At 40.7% G+C, this 20,882-nt stretch overlaps 1 protein-coding gene across 4 annotated transcripts in view; it reads right to left on the reverse strand.

Annotated features, from left to right (window-relative positions):
* Positions 1–7,372: 7,372 nt before the first annotated feature.
* The window catches only part of ARHGAP12 (Rho GTPase activating protein 12), an 80,636-nt gene continuing 67,126 nt past the window's right edge, over positions 7,373–20,882 (reverse strand). For all 4 annotated transcript variants that reach the window (XM_064444921.1, XM_064444919.1, XM_064444920.1 and 1 more), the window contains 8 exons: positions 20,555–20,653; positions 17,947–18,049; positions 16,824–16,943; positions 13,771–13,869; positions 11,651–11,728; positions 10,670–10,804; positions 10,284–10,386; positions 7,373–9,847 (listed from right to left, as the gene is read on the reverse strand). In XM_064444921.1, coding sequence (XP_064300991.1) covers positions 9,673–9,847; positions 10,284–10,386; positions 10,670–10,804; positions 11,651–11,728; positions 13,771–13,869; positions 16,824–16,943; positions 17,947–18,049; positions 20,555–20,653 — 912 coding nt within the window. In that variant the 3' untranslated portion in view covers positions 7,373–9,672. The remainder of the gene's footprint in view (positions 9,848–10,283; positions 10,387–10,669; positions 10,805–11,650; positions 11,729–13,770; positions 13,870–16,823; positions 16,944–17,946; positions 18,050–20,554; positions 20,654–20,882) is intronic.

Raw genomic sequence — 20,882 nt, forward strand, 5'->3', positions numbered from 1 at the left:
AACTGGGCGAAGGTAACAGCACTGTTCTGCTGGGCTGAACAGGAGCAGGGTTAAGGTTGCAAAAAGAAGACTAGAGTCTTCCTAATTACATGTTCCCTCTCTTTTCAGCATTTTAAACATAAGAAGTGACACTGTGCAGTGGTGCAAGATGCTGTCAGCCAGCTTGGTAGGGGACAGAGCTTTGAGGGAGGGCAAAAACTTTTGCCAGGGTTTGTTTGCAGGACAGGTGGGAGGGGGCCCAGATGGTGGTATCAAAGGAGCAGTAACTCAATCGCTGTGCATCTGCCATCTGCTCTGCCCTGGGATGTAATTTGCAGCTTTTCCAAGTTCACCCAGAGTTTTGTGGCTTGATTGGGGAACACTTGGTGTGAATAAAAAGGGAATCAGAGGTTCAGCTTTGCAGACCTTGAGCTGTCTGTCAGGAAGGGGACTTGGGCACATCTTCCACACAGCAGTGTACTGAGGGGAAGTCATCACTAGCCCCCAAACTACCACTGCATATCTTCGCAATATTTTCTTTTCAGGGTTCAAATCGGAGATTTTGGTAGCATGCAGCCTTTTCATGGGTGCCTGAAAATGAAAGGACATTCAGGTTTTGCCACAGTCTTCCTGGTTATGCAGGGGTAGTGCTGATCACCAGCTCGGTGTGAAAGAGTAATACAGAGGTACTTGCTTTTAATTTGTCAGAGAAATCTGCCAGACTAGGACAAATCTGCTAGTCCCTTATTTTTTTCTTTAATCTTGGGTCTTTATGTTCAGAGCCTTGGGTTTTTGTGCATAATTATAAGATGCTGAGAACCTCTCCAAGTTAAATAATTCATTGTCACAACAAGCTTTGTCTTGAAAATTATAATCAAGCTAAATATCTTCAGTGTTTCTGTCTCCAAAAACCTCTTGTAGCTGCCACAACATAGCTAACAGAATTGTCCTTCAAGGGTTGGCTTTCATGCTGTGAGCAGAAACGTAATTCTAGCTTTCCCTTGTCTCCCTGGTGCGCAGCTGGCAGGGCAGCTGTCCCCCAGACAGCCTGATTCACGGAGGCTACAGGTTAGGGCAGGACACCGTGGGTACCATGGAGTCTCTGCAGCAGCCACTCAGGGATGCAGGAGCCACAGAAGGATGGATATGGGCAACAAGCAGGAGAGGGGAATCCCAGGGTCTGCCCCAATTTGTTGTACCAACCCTATCCGGGATGTTTGTGAGGCTTCACAACGCACTCTAGGGAGATAGCAGCAGGTTGTGCCAGGGCTGCAGCTTTTGGTGACAGCTGCCGATTCTTCCTCTCCCCTCTCCAAAGTCCGTATCTGCGGGCTCGGTGAGTCCCTTTGCAGTGCCCTGGTGGCAGCTGGGAAGGCAGCTTGCTAGCACTGCTTCAGCCTACAGCGCCCTTGCCAAAGCCCAGCCCTTGGAGCAGCACTTTCTACTGTGCTCTGGTCCCTGGTGCTTCAGCAGAGCTTTTGTTTGCCCTGACAGTGAGAGCTGCCATTACCGGGGATTTTGACATCACCCAAACATGTTGAGCTGGGAAAGGATAAGAGTGAACACTTCAGCCACATAGTCCTAGTGCGGCTGCACTTGATGGTTTTCACCTTCCTCCCTGTAAATTAATGCCAGCTTTTCTTGCCAGCACTTCTGAGTAGGTGTGTAAATTTTGGAGCACGCACTTTGATATATCAGCTCTTAATCTGAGCTTTTGCTTCTTCCAAGGATGTGTCCCTACAGATGTCAAGCAGACTGGTTTGCACACTTTTCTCCTTCAAAACCATACCAGGGTAGGCAAAGACATCCAGTGTGCGCCAGGTGTTTGGGCATGGTAGCTACAGCACTTGACCTTAACCCACTCTGCTATATCTAAAACAGGGCATAGGCAACTAAGTGCTGGCTAATTTCTTTGGAAAGCAAAATGTGCCTTGATTGTCACGTAGCTCTGGTTGTAAGGTCCCTAGTCCCAGAAGTGGCAGGAAATTAGGGATTCATGGATGGACTCAGGGACACCCAGACCAGGCCTTCTGGGGCACCCACCAGTGGGAGTTTCCAGGACACACCAGGGGGGTGGACAAGCCCTAAAAACACAGGATGGGGATGACCTGGAGCGGGGGGTGCTTCAAAGGGTGAAGGGGAAGTAAAGACTATTAGGCAACTTATTTTTATTTAACAGGTGAGTGCTGAAGGCAGCTCCTTGAGGGCGATGTGGGCTCATGCTTCCCTGTTCCATGCTCAAACCAGCCAGCTGTGTGATGTTCAAGGAAAGATTAAGAGGATTGAGTCTGCTTAGTCTAGGGAAGGGAAAAATGAGACACAATAACTTCTTATAGTTTCATGGACTGCTATTGCATGTGTAGAGAGGCAAGGAGAAAATAGCTCTCCATACACATTGCAGAATAGGATAAAAGCAATGCGTAAGGACAGAGTAAGGAAAAAGATGAAAGTAAACTGTAGCAAGGGCTACTTAGATGTGCAGAAATTAAAACTTTCTAAGTGGGAAGAGAGTTACATGCTAGATAAGACTGTCTGGGAGACTCTACCATCTCTATCAGTGGCAGGATTTAAGAGAAGCCCAAACTGCTGCTGCACGTGGGAGAAACACAGCTCTGTGACTCCCAGCCCTGTCTTCTGTCACTGCAGTTGCCTTTTGTGCCCCTGCCCGTGGCCAGAGAGTTCTGCGTGCTGGATGTGTCCAGGCAGGGATGGGTGCTCTGGCAGGCTGCCTGCTAGCCGTTTTCCCTGTTTTTTGCCAGAGGGGTTTCCTTTGCTGGGCTGGCAGAAAGGCTGCGGTGCTGGGTGCCATGTCCCATGGCAGGACCGTGCCGGGGACGATTGCCAGGGCCCATTTGTGCCTGGCTTGGATGCACCATGGCAGAGAGGCAGTAACCCAGCATTTACATCACCTGGCAGTGGCTCATGGCTTTGAGGATTTCCCTGCATCTGGTGTGAAGCTTTTTAAAGTGGGAAGCCTTTGTGGCTGCAAGAACCCAACTCTTACCTTTCAGGCTGCAGTAAAGAATGTGTAGCTTTAACAGGGCTTTACTGAACCTGTAGTCACTGGTGGGGACAGTGACAGCACCTGGCACTGCCACGGCCATCCCAGTCCCCAGAAATGCTCCAGAACAGTGGGGTGGTGAGTGCTGCCATAGGTGATGAGACAGGTTTGCTCAGCTGAGCAGTGTTACTTTAAGAGAGAAATGGGAGTGAAACTGGCCAGGAGAAGTGCTTTCATTTGCTATAGGGCATGAATGTCCAAGTAGAAGAAGGAAGCCAATGGCTAAATAGAAGGCTTCGTGCCAACGTCATTCATAGGTTCTTTAAAACCAGAGAGGACCATTATAATTGTGCTGTCTGGCCTGCAACATGCCACAAGCCTTAGCTCATGACCTAGCAAACTAGAAAGGCAGCAGGAAGGAAGGAAAGGTGCTAGTCCCCACCGCTGGCCCACTCAACACGGGCATTGCTTCTGCCGTCCAAGACTGACGCTGGCAAAATGGAGTTTGCCTTGCCAGCAACAGCAACACTCAATGTTTCGTTGCGCTGCCTCCCGCCCTCATGTGCTCAGGTTTTTTTTTTTTTGTCTCAGGGATGCAAAGAAAGCCCAGAACGCATTAGGACAATCACCTGGGGAGTTAGTTATGATTTTTAAGAGCTAATGATGCCGCCCATTGTTCAATGTTTATAATAAACTGTCTTCTCCCCCTCTTAACTAAATTGTGTACATACAGGGGAAGAAGCTGTACGCATGGACACCCTGAGCACTTGGCTTGCTGCGCAGAGCTGCTGTACTCCACAAATAGGAAAGGTGGAAAGTTTTTCTATTTTCATGCATTTGAATGGGGCAGGCTGGGAAGCTCAGACAAAGGGCACAAGTATGATCCTGGCCTATAGCCACAGTGTTTTAATGCAAACCTGAAGATTGTGCAGTCCTCCTGACAGCTGGCCCACAGCTCAGCCTGCACAAGCGATACAGATGGTGGTTCAGGGATTGCATGAATTACATTGCTTTCCCTCAGTCTCGCCCCAGATATAATACCTAATTGCTTAGCTTATGTACATTTCTGCAATACAGGGGAACGGGCACTCTGGGAAACAAGGGAGCAGCACAGAGCCTGCTTTAACTTTTACCTGGAAAGGACCATTTTTTTAATTCCTCTAGTCTGTGCTTTTTTTGGTCCTTTTTTTTCTTCATTTACATTATCATTTAGCTTTAACGCTGATGACTGCTTTTTAATGAAGTGTCTATGGGTGAGTGGCCCATGCCTCAGCCTCCGCAGGCGAAGCAGCGCTCTGGGCAGAGCACAGCACATTCCAGCCCCCGGGCTCCAGGCTGTTGTACAAATAAGGAAGCAAATTGTCAAGCTGGATTGACTTTCAGTGCAGCAGGAATAGCAGGTGGGTGGATGCAGGAAAAGAAGAGATTAATAGGAAAAGAAGCCTTATCTTTAAAACTTCAGAAAGAAAACTTAGAGCAGGACTAGTATATTGGCAAGAACAGCACTTCAGATATGCAACAGTTATTTCATAGCAGGAAATATGGTGGTATTCTTCATTGTACATAATGCTTTAAGGCAGTGCCAGAGGAGAGGCTCTACCTCTTGCACAATCATGTCTCTGTTTTTCTTCACAGAAGAAAGCTGTGAGGTTGAGCAGGTCACACATGTGTGTTGGCAGAGGCCTTGCCAAGGCCAGCACGCACAGAGGATGCGCTCGCTCAGCCCCGGGGCAGAGCATCCCTGCAGCAAGTGAGCTTGGTGGCAGCACTGTGCCGCAGAAGCGCCTGCAGACAAAGCACTGCCCAGCCCAGGTTGATAGGAAAGATTTTCTTCAAAAAGGTGGTTTTCAGTTCAGTTTCAAGGTTAGGTACCTCCTTTTAATGGAAAAAGTAGCTAGGCAGGACACCCACAAGCAGAAAGCCAGCAAGCCACCACCAGCTCAGCACCACTTGGTAAAGAAAAGGCAGAGGGCACTGGGACGTCGGTGGTCAGGTAACACACCACCAGCAGTTTGATTCCAGCCATTTGGCTGCAGCACATGATGAACTAGACAAGCTGATCAATGTTTAACATTTATCTTCCAATGCCTGATATAAAAAAAAAAAAGACAGCTTTTAATTATGGTATTTTTTATTTTAGAGGACAGCAGTTTCTCCCACAGTATGAATTAACACACTATTCTGAGCAGATTTGCACTATACATACAAATCTGAACTGGTTGTGAAGATAGTTTAGCTTGGGTATTTTTTTCTGTGTATTCCCACGTTTCAGCTTCATACATTTCTTTCTTCTGGCACGCTGAGATTTTAACAGACAGGGGTATCTCTGCTCTTCAGGACCCGGTGCCACAAGGTTCGGGTCTCAGGTGGGGCACTCAGTGCCACCAGGATAATGCTGCCAAACTGGGAACAAGTTTATTTTTGTATCGCACAGATGCTGGTTGTGCAATCACAATTACATTGAAGGAACATAGCTCTTGACTCCCATGAGCACTCAGGTGTTTGCGTCAAGTGAACGTGGACGCAAGCTCGTCACTGAAGAGCTGACACATAGAAGCCACTTTGGAAAAGTCCAGAGAAAAGTGAGCACTGCCATTTTGCACTATCACCTGAATTCCACCTTAAACAGAGCAGCTGACACTTAGAACACGTAACCAGGCCTTCATCCATATTGTACAAAGTGGAAAAAGACGAAGGGGGAAAAAAAAAACAGAACAACCCAAACCCCACGCTCTTGGCAGCCTGGCCTTCTCCCAGGTTGCTGGCCTGGAATCCTGCAGATTTTCTAAGTAACTGTTTCTTTGCTATTTTGCCTGTCCATCATACCTGCTTTGTCTGGCTGTCTTCAGAGTTTTGCATTTACTTATTCCCACACTGAGGATCTGCTCTCCCCTTCCCTAGCCAACCACATTTTAGTGCAATAAGCCGCAAGATGAAGATCTACATGAAATAAACCTGATGCTATCCCTGCTTGTTCCACTTTGCAGTTCTGAGTTTACTGAACACAACACAGATTTCTTCTTTTGAAAGAAAGTAGTAGCTCAGTACCTTAACAAACTCAAATGCATTTGGGGAAGTTGTAGGGAACTCTAATATTAGAGCTGCCACTTAATTCTCATTGCAATAGAAAGGACCAAGAGGCCAAGTCGCCTCTGAATGTCTTTCATGTTGGTTTGTTACACAGTGTGATCTTGTTCTACAAGTGCTCCGTTTACAAAAATGCTATGGGGGGAGGAAAAAATGTTCATTTAATTCCCACAATCACATAGGGCTACTTTTGTAAAGGTCTGATCCAGTCCTACCAGCTGCTTGCCCACAAAACTTTGCAATTGTGGAGACTAATTAAGATTCTTCGGAGGAGCTCTCCTCTCCCCGGCAATTGCAGAAGACCTCATTAGACATGCTGTACCTCCCCCTTCACCCAGCAGAATGCCCCACTGTGCTTGGTGTATGTTTTAGCTTATGAATTAACCAATTGATTCTGAAATGTCCTTACTTTGGAGCTAAATAAAGCTGTTCCCTTTAAGGGGAAGAAGTCAGGGCTCCACCTAGGAATAAACTGATACTGTATTACCTACAAACTCCCTTCTCTCTCGTGCTGCGAGTCGAGGATTCACTTGCCAGGATACAATGGGTTCAGCACAAAGGGAATTTATTATGGCTTTCTAAAGATGGGGAGGAAAGTCTGGGCCTGGGCAGTAAGTGTGACCTATCCGCTTGCACACAGGAAGCTTTCTTTATATGCAACTCAAAAAAATCAGTTTACATAAAATGACTGTGTATATTTGCCTTGTCTTTTTTGCGTCTGCTTCTCTCTCCAGCTTTAAAGTGAAGAAACCCTTAACTGGTATAGATCAAGCCTGTCAGAGTTGCTTGATACTAATGGTGTGTAGCTGAACTATAGAGCTGAGCACAGCTCTAGTGCTGGACGACATTTCCACTGGCACCGATACATAATGCTGCACCTCCAGTATCTTTGAGTGACTATGGCTGCAAAAGTTTATGTTCAGTCTTTTAATTGTTTTTAAACCAGAACCAAATCTGATTTAAAGCCCAAACTGAGGAATATATACATTTAATTATGTTTCATCCGATACAATTAGCTTTCCCCTGCTGTGTTTGTGCAAAAATCCGGTTTTGAATTTTTTAAAAGAAAGCGAACCTCAGGGACAAGACAAAGTATTTCAAGTAGGGAAGAAACCCAATGTGCTGACATAGAGAGTTTCAAGCTGGTCACGACAAGCACACCATCAGCTTGGACAGCCTCCTCGTCCTGAATTTTTTGAGTGTTTAGCTACACCTCTTTCAATTAAATAGAATACTCTCCTCTCCCCAAACTAAAAATTACAACATCAGAGCATATGACAACTTTACTGCACAAAACCAGACATATATTGTCATAACAAAATGCTTTATTTCTGGGGAATACAAAGAAAAGTATGACATCCTCTTTATCAAATTGTTTTAAAAAGGCATTCTTTCTTTGAAAAACATAACACTCATACAGAAAAGGTGACCTGTGGATAAGCGCTCCCATTCAGCAGTGGGAATTGTTTTTTATTTTACAGCTGAAGCTGGGATTTGAATGATCTACAGCAACAGATTTTGACTTTGTTGATAACTTTCTAGTAGCTTGGGGCACGTGTGCCACGCAGCACTGCTCCGGTTTGACAGCCTACCAGGAGGCTCACAACAAAACACCAAGATGGAGCTATCACAATTCTCACCCAGGTCGCTTTGCAACAAACCACAAGACTTCACCACTACCACAAGAAGACAGTGAGAAAGCCACAAGGTAACTCATCTTCTCTTTCATCTCCGAAGACTTTTCATGCAAGGCCTATGCTCGTGAAATTCTCGTACGATTCATCTGATTACACCTCAGTACTTCACCACACATCCCCTTCGCTGTAAGCCAGAACTGTGTTGTGAAAGGTATACAACAGATCAAAGGCAAAATACGACTACTTCCCCAATGTATCTGCTTTCTGTACACTAGGTTCCAAGTAAGTTGGGATATGTTTTTAAAGACCGCAAATTTATATCCATAAATTGCTTCTGCCCTCTCTGAACCTTATGTTAGAAAATAAATTGTTAAAGAAAGGGACTGGGAAATTCCTAAAATTGTCAGGTTATAAAGTAAGCATCTGTCTTTTAATCCAGCATGACAACGCTTTGCCACAAGTAGTATCCATGCTAAGCAGTAAGATACACCGGTCTTATTGTTTAAAGGGGTTTCATGTTGTCTGAAGCGGGAATGCAAACTCCAAAAGAACTAACGGTTGTCTTCATTCAGGTTAGACACAACAAATACAGCAGTTAGTCTAGAAAAATACATTTAAAAAAATCTTCAGCAGACCATACTCCCTGTAACAAAATCTTTCAAAACCAATTTTACAAATTATTCTACATTAATGTAAAAAGAAACTCTTAAATTTAGCATCATGGATTCCATCAAACATCTATCTATCAAAACATGAGTTTCACTATTTGTAGATGTTAGAATTCATAATACATTTTTCTAATGCATCCTGTACATATTAAATAACCTAAAAGGCTCCTCTTGTAGTGCATTAACAATTTAGCAAGCACACTCAGTATTCCTCCAGTACCATTTGCATTACAGTTATTTGCCCGCAAATGTAATTAACATCTAAAAGTGCACACAGTTAGGTCCCCACTCCCTCCCCATAACCCGTTTCCCTGCTGAAACCCAGACATCAACTGGAAACATTATGCTACTGTAGCTAATCTATCTATGATTAGAAATGTGTGACTAAAGTGTTCTTAAACTATACAGGAACTGAATTATATACAAGAATCAAGAGGACAGTCTGTATTTACATTACACTTCCACTACCACAGCATTATACCAAGAACTCAGTACAATGTTACAGTTGGTATTTACTTAGGATTTTAGCTTTAAATCAGTATAACATGAAACTTAGATCAGGAAATACCCCGGAAAAAAAAATGAACATGTTTCTTAAATATGACTTCTATTACGCCAAAAGACAAATATCCCTGGCCGGACATTCTTACAAGTTCAGTGTTTGAAATTGTGTGCTGCTCTATAAAGCAACTAAGAAGTTCCAGAAAAGTTGGTGGGGGAAAAAGGAAAAAAATAGAAAGGAAAAAAGGGGGTGGGGGGAAGGACAACAGACATCAAGTGAGAAATCAGATTTGAAAAACGAAACCAAACTGTTAGCACAGTTAAGACAGTCACTGCATGCAGAAACCCCCTGGAAAAGCATCATACAGATCTGAGTAGGTTGTAATACACAAGCTTAAGATGTAACTTCACTGATTTTTTCCATCCCAGTTGGTAGGACTTTTTGTTAACAAGTGGAAAAAAATTAAGATTAAATTCCAGATTATCCAGTTTGAGATTAATAGCTTCACTCTCCAATAAATCCAGTGTATGAACCTATATTACATTTTTCCAATGCTACTTTAAAAAAGGTTTTTGATTCACTTTTTACATTGAACTTTTCCAAGTAATCTGAAGTGTTGTCTTTAATTCGCATTAAAGTGGTCAAACATTCCTGTCTCTCCCCCCCCTGCCAAAAGTGCAAAAAAACAAGTTGCTGCTTGGTCCACAAACATCATACATCATGTACAGCAAGAGATTTTCCTTCTGACGGAGTACGGCTGCCAACCCATCCCTTCCAGTTTCTACTTCAAGAAAAGCTTCAGCGTCCAAAGACAGAATTCAATTCCAGTAGAATCAATTCTACAATCTGATTCTGGTATACTGTGTGGACTGCTATGTTACCAGTCTCTTTCTCTGGTTTTAATAAGGTTGGACCAAAAACTATTGCTACACTTTGATAGGTCATTCGGTTCTTTTCTCCATTTTCTACAACTCTGAAAGAAGAAAAAAATACACAGAAGAGACTTAGCAGTGTTAGAGCAATGGGATGACAGGAAAAAAACCACAGTCCAAAGCAAGTGACTACTCACAATATTTATTTAGTGAGTAGTGTTGTTATTAGGACATACAGCTGCTCCGACTGCCCTCTCTATGGAAAAGTTTTGTTTTGAAATGCTATTCCTAATCTTGCAATCCCTCTAATGTAAGGGCTTGGCAGTAAACATCACAGCTATGACACTTACTGTCTAAAGTCCGTTTGGTGCTCTGCAAGCTTGTATAAATACAGACTGATATATTGTTTTCATCAAGTCCAATATAGGCAAGTAAATTGCAGTGGGAACAGTCAACTAGTAGGTTTTTTTTTAATTGGACTACTTAGGTTTAAGGGAGGATCAGCAATACAAAGCCTTCCTTCTATCTGCTACTTACCTCTTGAGGTGTCTAAAGAGTACCTGCATAGTGTCCTGATTTGGTTTTGGCAACTGTTTGATTAAATCTTTAACAGCATGGACACGCTGCCTCTGCTCTTGTTCTGCAAAAGGATGATATGTAGAAACGAGAATTCAGTATTTTTGTTTAAAACTTTAGCATAAATTTTAACAGACTGGGAATAAAAGCGACTGTTCTGCAGTGCTTATAGTAAATAGAATACTGCCACCTCCTGACCGGACTGCGCATTGCTGACAGGCAGTCCTAGGTAAGCCTTAGAGACATTTGTAACCAAAACATTCTTTTTACTGTCCAAAACAACGAAATTAATTGCACATATTAAGCAGAAATTATACAAAAAGCACAGACATGTTTTTCAGACTTACTAATTGCATTGACAAAGTCATTGAAGCGATTATAAGTGAACAGCGGCTCTGGCAGTTCTCTGAAAAACATCTTTAGAGCTCCTGTGATGACATGTATATCTTCCCATTTACTGTCATTCAAGTCTAGTTTCTCATCTGAGAGAGAAAAATGAATAATTAATGTTAATAATTAATTGTAAAAGTTTTTTGAAAGAATAAACTTGACTACTCTTCTGTACTTATGGCTTTTAAAGCAGTGAAGACACTCGCTCCACTTCAGCCCATTCTCTGCTGGGATGCAGAGCTGCAGCAGTGTAAAAGGGGATACAAAAATCTCCACTACAGGTGGAGATGGCCAAACTCTACTGCACTACATGCAGCTCCCCTGTACCAAGGGCACTTTCCAGAGGGGAATAGGAGCTGCTGACATAACACAAAATTTACTGTTAGACCCTGCCTATCAGGAAATGAGAGGTCAGATTGCAGATGGGCTGCCATCCTCTTCCTAGCTGCAAGCTGCTTATCGATTCCCTCTGAGGACAACACTAAGATATAGCCACATGAAAGGGCTTTATATACGAAGTATGGCGAAGAGGAGCTAAGCACCCCCATGCTAAAAGGCAGTAGCAAATCTCACTAAAAAGCATTAACTTAGAGTTTTAATGCTAGTGGAAGCTTAATATGCTTACTGTTTTTCCATAAGGTATGAAGTTGTTTTGTTTGAAGGAATTTTCCCCCTCAAATTCTGTTACCACCTGTCTTTAGAATTCTAGCAATGCCTCTATGCCCCTCATAAGACCAAACCTCCAGGATGCTAGTGTTTTCAAGCGATATATATTACACACTAAATTCTGCAATTCTGAAGTAATTTTACTTTGAAGATGGCAATCATTTATCATGAAAGACTAGTTATACATTAAGAAAACTTTTTTTCCGGAGCCTTCTGTGAACTTCAACAATCTGAAAATATAAACAATTGTAATATAGTTGAATGAAGCTTACCATGATTGACTGCAAATCTTAGCTTCTGTATCACTGCAAGATTGCCACTAACTCTGTATAGGCCGTCAACATCTAATCCTAAAACAAAGGGATAAATCCATTTTAGTACCCTACACATGGATGAATTCTGCAATCGTTAGGCTGCTTCTTTATAGGTCTACTCCACAAAATTAAAACCAAAATAAACCCACCTTGTAACAAAGAACCCTGGGTTCAACAACAAGAAAGAAGTTAAACTAGCTTTTTTGAAGGGCAGAGCATATCAGAGGAGGTTTAGTTTGCTAACACGTTTGGTAGCATCAAGCTCAAAGTAATCTCTACTACTATGGTAGTAGTGAGGCAACACCTCCAAGTTTCCCCACTGAAACTAGGTGCCTTGTTTAAGATGCTCTTGGTGGGTGGCCAGGTGTATGGGAGTCCAACATGCAAGAGCCAAGTATTCTGTGGATGTTCAATTTTTTAATGTATGGTTAAGAAAAATCAAGTCATGCATAGATAGCATCTCAAAGATGTCAAGTGACGAGGTTTGCATGGAGCAGGAATGATGTACATGCACATTCATCACTACTCAAGAGCCTACAAAGTTCAAATGGGTAGCCCTTGCCTTTGCAGTATTGCACACTCAACCAGAAAACTGTGTCTCTATGGTTGCTATTGCAGTTACTCAGAAGTGATTAGGAGGTAAAGAATTTAATTGAAACGCCACTTGAATGCAGCATGTGAGTCAGTGCCACCGAGAAGGTGAGTGTTGCCAGAATACCTGCAGTCCCTGTAGCTCCTCAAGGAGATGGCTGATGCAACACAGAACAGTTACCAGCACCATCTGACATATCCCTTTTCCCCATAATCCACTAGTCTTTCCTTTACAGAAAGAACTGATTTGAAGTATATTGGCAGTAGGAAGAAGAGTTGGAGAAGCAGGGAAAAAAGGCTGTTCATTTCTGCTAGCTTCCCCCCTCAGGTATTTAAAAAAGGAAAACTTCACCACTATCTTCACTGCAGTCCTGTCTTTAAAATAAAAAGAAATTAAAAAAAAGAACAAAGCAAAATAACCCCTTTCTCACAAACTGCGGATCACAAACAAATAAAGCCTGCTGTTAACAAGAAGGGTGGTAGTTTGTCGAACTGGAGTAAGGCAATGGCAACAGTTATTTTTCCCTTCCCAGACCATAAGATAGCAGCACTGAGAAAGGACCAAAACTTCAAGAAAATCCTAAATGAAGTTCCCATGGAAGATGTCTTAAAATTTACACATAGCATTCCCCTCTAACACTTATCCTTATTCTCAAGACATCATTCTCAGATTAACAGACTGGTATATATTTGAATGATGATTATGGAGATTCCATAACCCCCTCTCAGTCGTCTTTCCCAAGACACAGGGCAATGACAACAGCAAGAAAACCAGCAGGCTACACCCAAGCCAGGAGTCGCAACCAACATATTTTTCAACAAAAATGTGAAGGCGTCCTTTGTAACAGACAACCCAGCATGTCTCATGTAGCTTTCAAATATGTAATTTGCTCAGTTATTAGGTAGGAGAGACTTATTTTCAATTAAAGCAAACAAAAGTTATCAGTGTCTACACGTTGACTGGATCTCCAGAATTGCACAGAACTTCACATAGCAACCTGTGTAACTGGCTGAAGGGTCTTCTGGCAGTCAAAGCATATACAGAGCAGGAACGCAACTTTTCCCTAGCAGTTTGTTTCAAGGAAGTTTCAATATAAATGATTTTGTTAGCATACTTAAACCTTCCAAAAATGAAGAGCCGCATTTTGAAAGTCTCTTTTCATCTGAAAAAAATGTTGATGAGCTGAGCTCTTATATCACTTGTAATCTCTACTTCCTTTAGAGCCTTGGTGCGAGAAGGCTGTCCTGCCTTCTCCTCAGCTTGAAAGATACTGGAGCAGATCAGTTTCTCAGATATAAGATTCCTCCCCTCTCCCCATTTTGGATCCCACCTACCTCCCCACTCTTGAAAACTCATTGCTATCTACAGATACAGGTTCCATATAATTTTCCCCAAAGAAGTCTGCAGCATTTTAAGGATTAAAACATTTAAAATTAGATAGCATGGCAAGCAAGAGAGATTTGGAAACAAAAAACTTTCACCATACCATGTTCCTCAACATGCTCAATGCACAGCTTCACGAACTTTGGCACCGTGCCGTTCTCTCTTTGACACAAGCTGGTGAGATTGGAACCAAACACTTGATCTGGAACCAAGTAAAGAGACTGATTTACAGTGGAAAAGGACTCAAATGACAGAACTAGTTCAGGTTAAAACAAACCTCTACAAAGGGTGAAGAATACTGGATGCAGTTGTCACAGTGTTAGAGTGAAAACAGGAAAGTTTTGAAAAGAGTTTTCAGCAGCTCCCCGCACGAAAAAGCCCTCAGTGAGAAAGAGTGTCAGCAGTTACCCAAATGTGAGTCTCTGAGCAAGGAACTTGTGCTACTGAAATTATTTTAATCCATCAGGAGATACTTGTAAGAGTCATATAGTCATTACTGTCATGAGAAATTTAATGGGTTCAAATATCCTGTTACACTCCATTCCTTTTCTGAGTTCAAAATATATTTAATGCAATCTTCATTAAAAATCTGAACAGAGATAATAAACTTTAACCAAAGTGAAACCCACTGGCAGTGCTTGGAGAAAAACCCTGTAAAATTTCCTCCTTCATTGCACCTACTGTTTAACGCAGTATTACGTACTAATTTACTTTAATGTAGAGTCTTTAACTTCTGACATTTTTGTCAAGCATTTGTAAATATAGACCTTTATATCACAGACCTCTGAAGGGATGCAAGTATGACTATACATAGGCAACCAGGCTGCAAGGTTGGAATCTAAATACAGGTATTTATGGGCAAAGGTTACTTTGAGGTTTTGTTTTCAGAACTACACAATCCAGGGGGAGTGTTTTCTATCATAAACTGAAGCAAAAATGAAAATCAGCTTGGGCAGAGAACAGATTATTCTTGTAACGTCTTTGTGCATTTCAGCAACATGTTAACTCCTCTTGTTCATGTTATGTTATCACCAAAATCTTTGTCAGACCCATTTCCACCATTTTCAAATGTGCTCAAATAATAGATGACTTCCCCATTCAGACGCATGAGGCTGATACAGGGTCTTGAGATAGAGAGGCAAAGCTCATACTCTTGAAGGAAAGTTTGTTAAATAAGGTATGTACATGGCCATCTTCACAGTATCTAGAAGAACTTACTTCAGAGCTTACGCAAGAGAGAAATTGTTCTTGCATTTGCATCATGCATAGCATCTACCCCATTTTTCACGTTTAGCTATTTAAGCAGATTCATTAACAACACTTGCACCTGACTACTGCTATGGGAAGTCCAAACAGCACACCAAACCAATCATACAGTATGAAAACCCGCACATAATGGTATTATTAGCTGTATGCGTACAAGGCCAGTGCCCCAAAACACCTCAGTCCTGCTGCTGCTACTCGCAGAGTCAGCTGTATAAGCAGAATCAATAGGGATTGAAAAAGCCCACGCAGTAGAAAGCCAGGTTAGCATGCAGCTGTAGCAGGTAAAGCAATGCAGATTAGGTAGCACAAGAAAATACCTGTACATTCAATATATATATACACATAACGATGTTATGCAGTGTTTTCTACATGTATGTATGTTAATACATAATGTATAATGCATGTTAATACATGTATGTGTTAACCTGTATGTTCAAAATATATATTTACAAAACCACGTAACAAACTGATTTGCTACAATTGCCTCTAATAACTTCCGCATATACAGAAGTCATATTTTTTCCTCTCTTCTTAAAGTAATTTCTGTAATTCTGTTTGTCCACGTAACAAAACTTTAGCACAGGTACTTCTCTTAGTGCATGCTGTTTCCAGTCGTGTTTTTTTCTAGAACCTTTCATTCTTTTTTCTGCTCATACTGGGTTTGCCAAGTTTTCCGTTTACTAAGCTTGTTCTGTAGCAGCCACGCTGGCCTTTTAAATAAAGGCTTCTGTATTTTTCATTCATACAGTAAATGTAGAACTGTACAGCGCTGGTCCAACTTTTAAACTTTATACCATGCTTTTAAATAAAAACAAATTCTCCATTCCTCAATGTCTTTATTAAAAATCCAATCATCAGCACGCATGTGTACAAATTAAACTTGGCTTAGTGTTCACTGTTGCTAATGTGAGAAGTTGAGTCACCGAGCCATGACATGAATACTAAGCTGTAATGCAGAGCAAAACATCAAAGTCTGGGAATAATGCCTCTTTATCCCAAACAAACAAAACAAAAAAGAAAATAAAAAAAATCATCATCATTTACAGTCGAGTTATATTTGCAGATACACAAATATATCAAATGCCACATGCAACAGAGCACATCTGTTAAAGTATGTAGTTAGGCAAATCACTGTAGGATTTGGTCTGGTATTTGCCTACCCATATGCTATTTTGACCCTAGTAGGGCACCACCTACAAGTCCTGCTAAAGTATACCAAAAAAATAAATAAATATTTACAGTGAGGACCAAGTCAATAATTTACGCAAACACATCAATTTAAACCTGTGCAAATACTGTTCTCTCCAAGTTTCTACAAGCATGACAAATGGAAATCAATTGTTTCATAAGTTTGATTCAAGAATATCTAAGACCCATTGTTTGTGAAACGATTAAAAAATGTATACATTCAAAGGAGGTTAGGGAAAAAAGATGTTTAAGCTAAGATTCCTTCAGCCTCATCCTGGTTTGCCTAAATATTTCATTTTTTATAAGTTGGCACATGATTGTCTGATTCTACTCAGAATAAAACATCTGTGTAAAACAGATGAGCACGTGCATTCAGCTTTGTACCCAAAGGACTTCTCTTTCCCTTGCACGCAGAAATTATCAGCTATCTGAAGTTTCCAGCTCAGAACAGCAGAACAATTTTCACTGCATTTTTGCGCCAGTAGTGAGCTGAAGGAGAGGAGATCCTCTGTGAAGTTTAGTGCCTATTAGCAGTGCTCAGAAGAATTACAATCACTAGCTCCACTATACATCCAAGACTTTTGTTCAAGCAGCTATATACATGTGTTTTACTCTAAAACTAGACCATTTTAACCCCATTCTACACATGAACTACTAAATTCAGCTGTTCAAATTATTTCCGTATTAAAAAGGTTCATTTACCCTTAATGTAGCCTTTTTCACGGACTGCTTGTAAGGTAGGGCGCCGTGTAAGAAATTTCTTGAGCTTTGTTTTGGTCTTCTTCTGATCTGTAGAATCTATATTGCTAGGTGCTTTCAGTGCTGAAAGGAGAAATGCATTTAGCATGAATATCCAGAGAACCACCACTGCATTTATCTGCCAAGGAACCAACAAAAAAAGAATTCAAACTCAAAACCACATTAAAAACCTATTCAGATTTGCATGACATCAATTTTTTTTCCCTTAACTTTTTGGAACTCCTCGTAAACTGCATGCATTTTTCAAACTACCAAGAAATAACCCTGTCACAAGAAAACCTGTAAAATCAAGTTTGCCTGTGAAACTAACTAAATGGTAGCTTGCATATGTAATTGATGTGGAATTAAAAAAATATAGCTATGTTTCAAAACCAGTCCTGCCTTTCAATAATTTAACTACTTTAAAATAAATAAATTCTTTCTTGCAAATTACATACACATTACAGAAAATAGTCTGCCTGATTAATATATTTCTGTGCATAGGAAGAAACTTCTGTGGCTAAAAGAAATTTACCTCTAAAATTCTGAAGGTGTAATTAAAAATGCCTAGTTCCTCCAAGTGAGCCAATATAACCTCATTAGCAACTTAGCAAAGTTGCAGTTTCAGTTAATAGTGCAAATGTTTACAGATGCTGTATCAAAGACAAAAACCAAGTTAAAAAATTCTCATCAGTTTTAAACACAAAAGGATCCTTATACAAAACCATTTATAAAAGTCAGAGAAAAAAACCTATCTAATTTACTTCTGTACATTTGACAATACTTTGAAAATAATCCATTTTACTACTGCCTGTTTTCTTCTATTTTTTCATGTCTCACACAGCAGGAGCTAAAGATATTTGGTGCTTTTTTTTTTTTTTTAAAGTATGATTAATAAAACATGGAAGAAAACTTGCTAACTGGGACCAAGATGTAGAATGAACTATATCAAAGGCTGTTTCCAAACTTGAGTAGTTTAACTTTTAACTGCCCTTTTGAACTCTTCTCTATTTACACATAATATTGAAGATGCAAAAAATAAAAATTGGTATTGCTACAATTAATTAATGGAAAATTTTCAACTCACAGCGAAGTTTCTTAGAGTCTTTGTTCTCTTTCTCTTTGTCTTGTTTTTCCACCCCAGGGGAATCTGGTACCTCATCTTCTAATGCTTCATCAGACTCTACCACCTGTTAGATTTAAGAAGATACCATGGTCAGTTTATCAATTTATAGAATATAGCATTAACAAACATGTCCTGTAGACAGTTCTACAACACACATTTTTTTCCCCTATAATGATACTCAGTTCTTTCCTGAGCTCTAGATGCTAAAAATATCTTTGAAGATAATACCTTTCTCATTGGCAGAGTGAGTAACTTTGAGAAACACTGATCATAAGACCCAGTAAAGAAAGGCTTGCTGGACACTAAAGAAAGTATGAGAAGCCTTTCATGATAAAACTTCATGACATCAACCAATAAATAATATTAATTTTTTTCAAATCCAGTAGACAAACATCAGCTATTTCATTTACATCATCTGCTACAGAAGCACCTGCTTAACAGGGTCTACAAAACACTTCTAGAGCATTTACCCTGTTCCTAATTTTTATAATTTTCTGTGACAGAAAACAGAATTGCCAGTTGGTAAATCTCATCACTGTCAAAACATACACTGAATTCATTCTGAGAAAGTTAAATACACCAGGGCCTAAAATTCTTGCCCTGTGTTATTGCTCTCTCAGCATATTCTCATTCAACAGAATCAAGAGAAAATGTAGGTCATGTAGTGCAGAGGCAGAATTTGTGAAACTGCCCACCTGCAGCCTCATACCTATGCTACACACATGACTTCAGACATAACAGTAAGTAGGAAAGAAACTTCCCCTGTTCTCAGTGCAGCATACTCCCTTCCAAAACTGTGTATTTCTGACTTCACTTACTTACTTCACTGCTTAGGTGAACTTTGTTACAAAAAAAATCTGACGGTACAGTGTCTTTTGTTTACAAGGAAGGACATTTTAAAAAATAAGGCAAGGCTGCATAACCCAGAGTAAGCAGAAGCATGGTGTCATCAACAAAGGTGCACTTTAACTTGACGGGCTACCATCATCTTTTAAAAAATCCCCATTTCTTGTTGCTTTTAAGAAGCTTTGGATAGCCTTTTTACATATCAAAGATCAATATATTCAACTGCCCGGTTAATGTCCCTGCTAATGATCCCTCTACCACTGAGACCATTTGGACAGTGCTCTCTTCAAGAGGCCTCAAAGCTTTTTAGGACTGTTAAATTTAAAACATATTAATTGCTTTGGAAAAATCACCTGGGATCCAGTTTGTATTATGGAACAAGTCTAACTAATAACTTGGAAATTTCTGTATGTAAAAAAGAGCAGCAACATCCTTCACAGATACCTATTCCTCTTGTACAGCATACTGCCACAACAGCAGCCTGAAGGAGCAAAGAGACCAGTGTACCTTCTTTTAAGGAAGATCTCATCAAACTAGAATTAGCCATGCCGTCCTGGGAAAGAGACTCACAGCTACTATTACCATAAAGTTCTCAAAATTAGAAGTTTGCTTCAGATCTCATGGATTTTTGTAGCCAAAGCTTCAGTGCTCCAAATTATCAGGTAGTATAAAAATGTATATTTTGAACTTTTCCCTTGTGATCTCAGGTCTCTTGGCTCCCATCACCATTTGCTCTGGAGTGGTGACGAACTCTCTATTCCACCACTCACTTCCTCAATCTAACATGCAGTACATCACTCTCATCAGCTCTATCTCAGCCTTCCCATCTTCATTTATATTTAAGCCAGGAATAAGTGGCCTCAGCTGTGTTACACAGGGCAGACAGGAGAAAGGCAGTCACTCAGCGATACCCTGCCTGGTTATTAAGGGTCATGGCATTTTCATACCAGGAGAGATCAGAAGATTAGGAGCCTAAACCATGAGCACTCAGAAAGAAACTAAACCATTCACACTAGCCTGCTGTGTTTGGGTAGAAAACACCCATATGTGGAAAACACTACCAGAGCTAAGAGAAATGAAAGCCACTGACATTGAAGGTGACATAAATTCAACTTATGGGCAGCAGCCAGGCCCTAATTATAAAAATTAAGGATACACATAAAGCCAATTTGATATGAAAGGAAGATTTTCCCCAAGATCTCCAACAACTTTCTGAATTCAAAGACGATAAATCTTGTTTGGCAATATCAAGAACAAATGGTTGATTGCTTTTCTGTTGAGTAAATAGTTGGCATTATGCTGTCTGCCAGGGCTTTTAATTTGCATTGTAGTGCAGCTTTAGTAAGTGATTAGCAATATCAAATGCTGATTAGGGTACGTCATGAAGTACTCCCTTGGATATCCTTCCCACTTTACTCCCTCTCTACCAGAACCTTGCAGGTCACTGAGACAGAACAAATATTTGGCCCCAGAAGGAAGCTCATTTCTGAGCTGGTGGTCAGCCCACATCTCTTGTTCTTAATCCAGTGGACCATTCTTTTTCCTTTGCCACTATTAATTTTATTTCACTTGTCACCACTAGGAACTGCCGTATCCTCAACCTCCTGGCCATGCTCAAGAAGATCAGGAAACAAAGATGTATGTGAAGCACTAGGAGTCATCACACCAATTACTTTACTAAACATTACCTTGAAAATAGAGCCTTCATGATTCAAACACATACCTGATTGTTGATGGTACAGTTAAGAACTTTATACCATTCATTAATAAGGGTGTCATTATCAGATTGAATTAAGAGCTCAGTTCCTTGGCGGGTTTTTAGCTTTAAAGAAATAAAAACAGATGTCATCAGAATCGGTAAACACACTGGAATTCAAAAGTGAAAATTACCTGAATCAAATTAAACTTTGCTCTGCCGTAACTTTTAGATAACATACAGCCACTGAAGAACACTTACCAGTGAAAACAGTAAATAACCGTCTGCTTAAAATTTAAAAGCATACCCCATACAGACATATTAAAACTGGACATTTCTTGCAGGTACTAAGATA

Source organism: Phalacrocorax carbo, chromosome 2 (genome assembly GCF_963921805.1).
Source record: "Phalacrocorax carbo chromosome 2, bPhaCar2.1, whole genome shotgun sequence".
Taxonomy (NCBI): domain Eukaryota; kingdom Metazoa; phylum Chordata; class Aves; order Suliformes; family Phalacrocoracidae; genus Phalacrocorax; species Phalacrocorax carbo.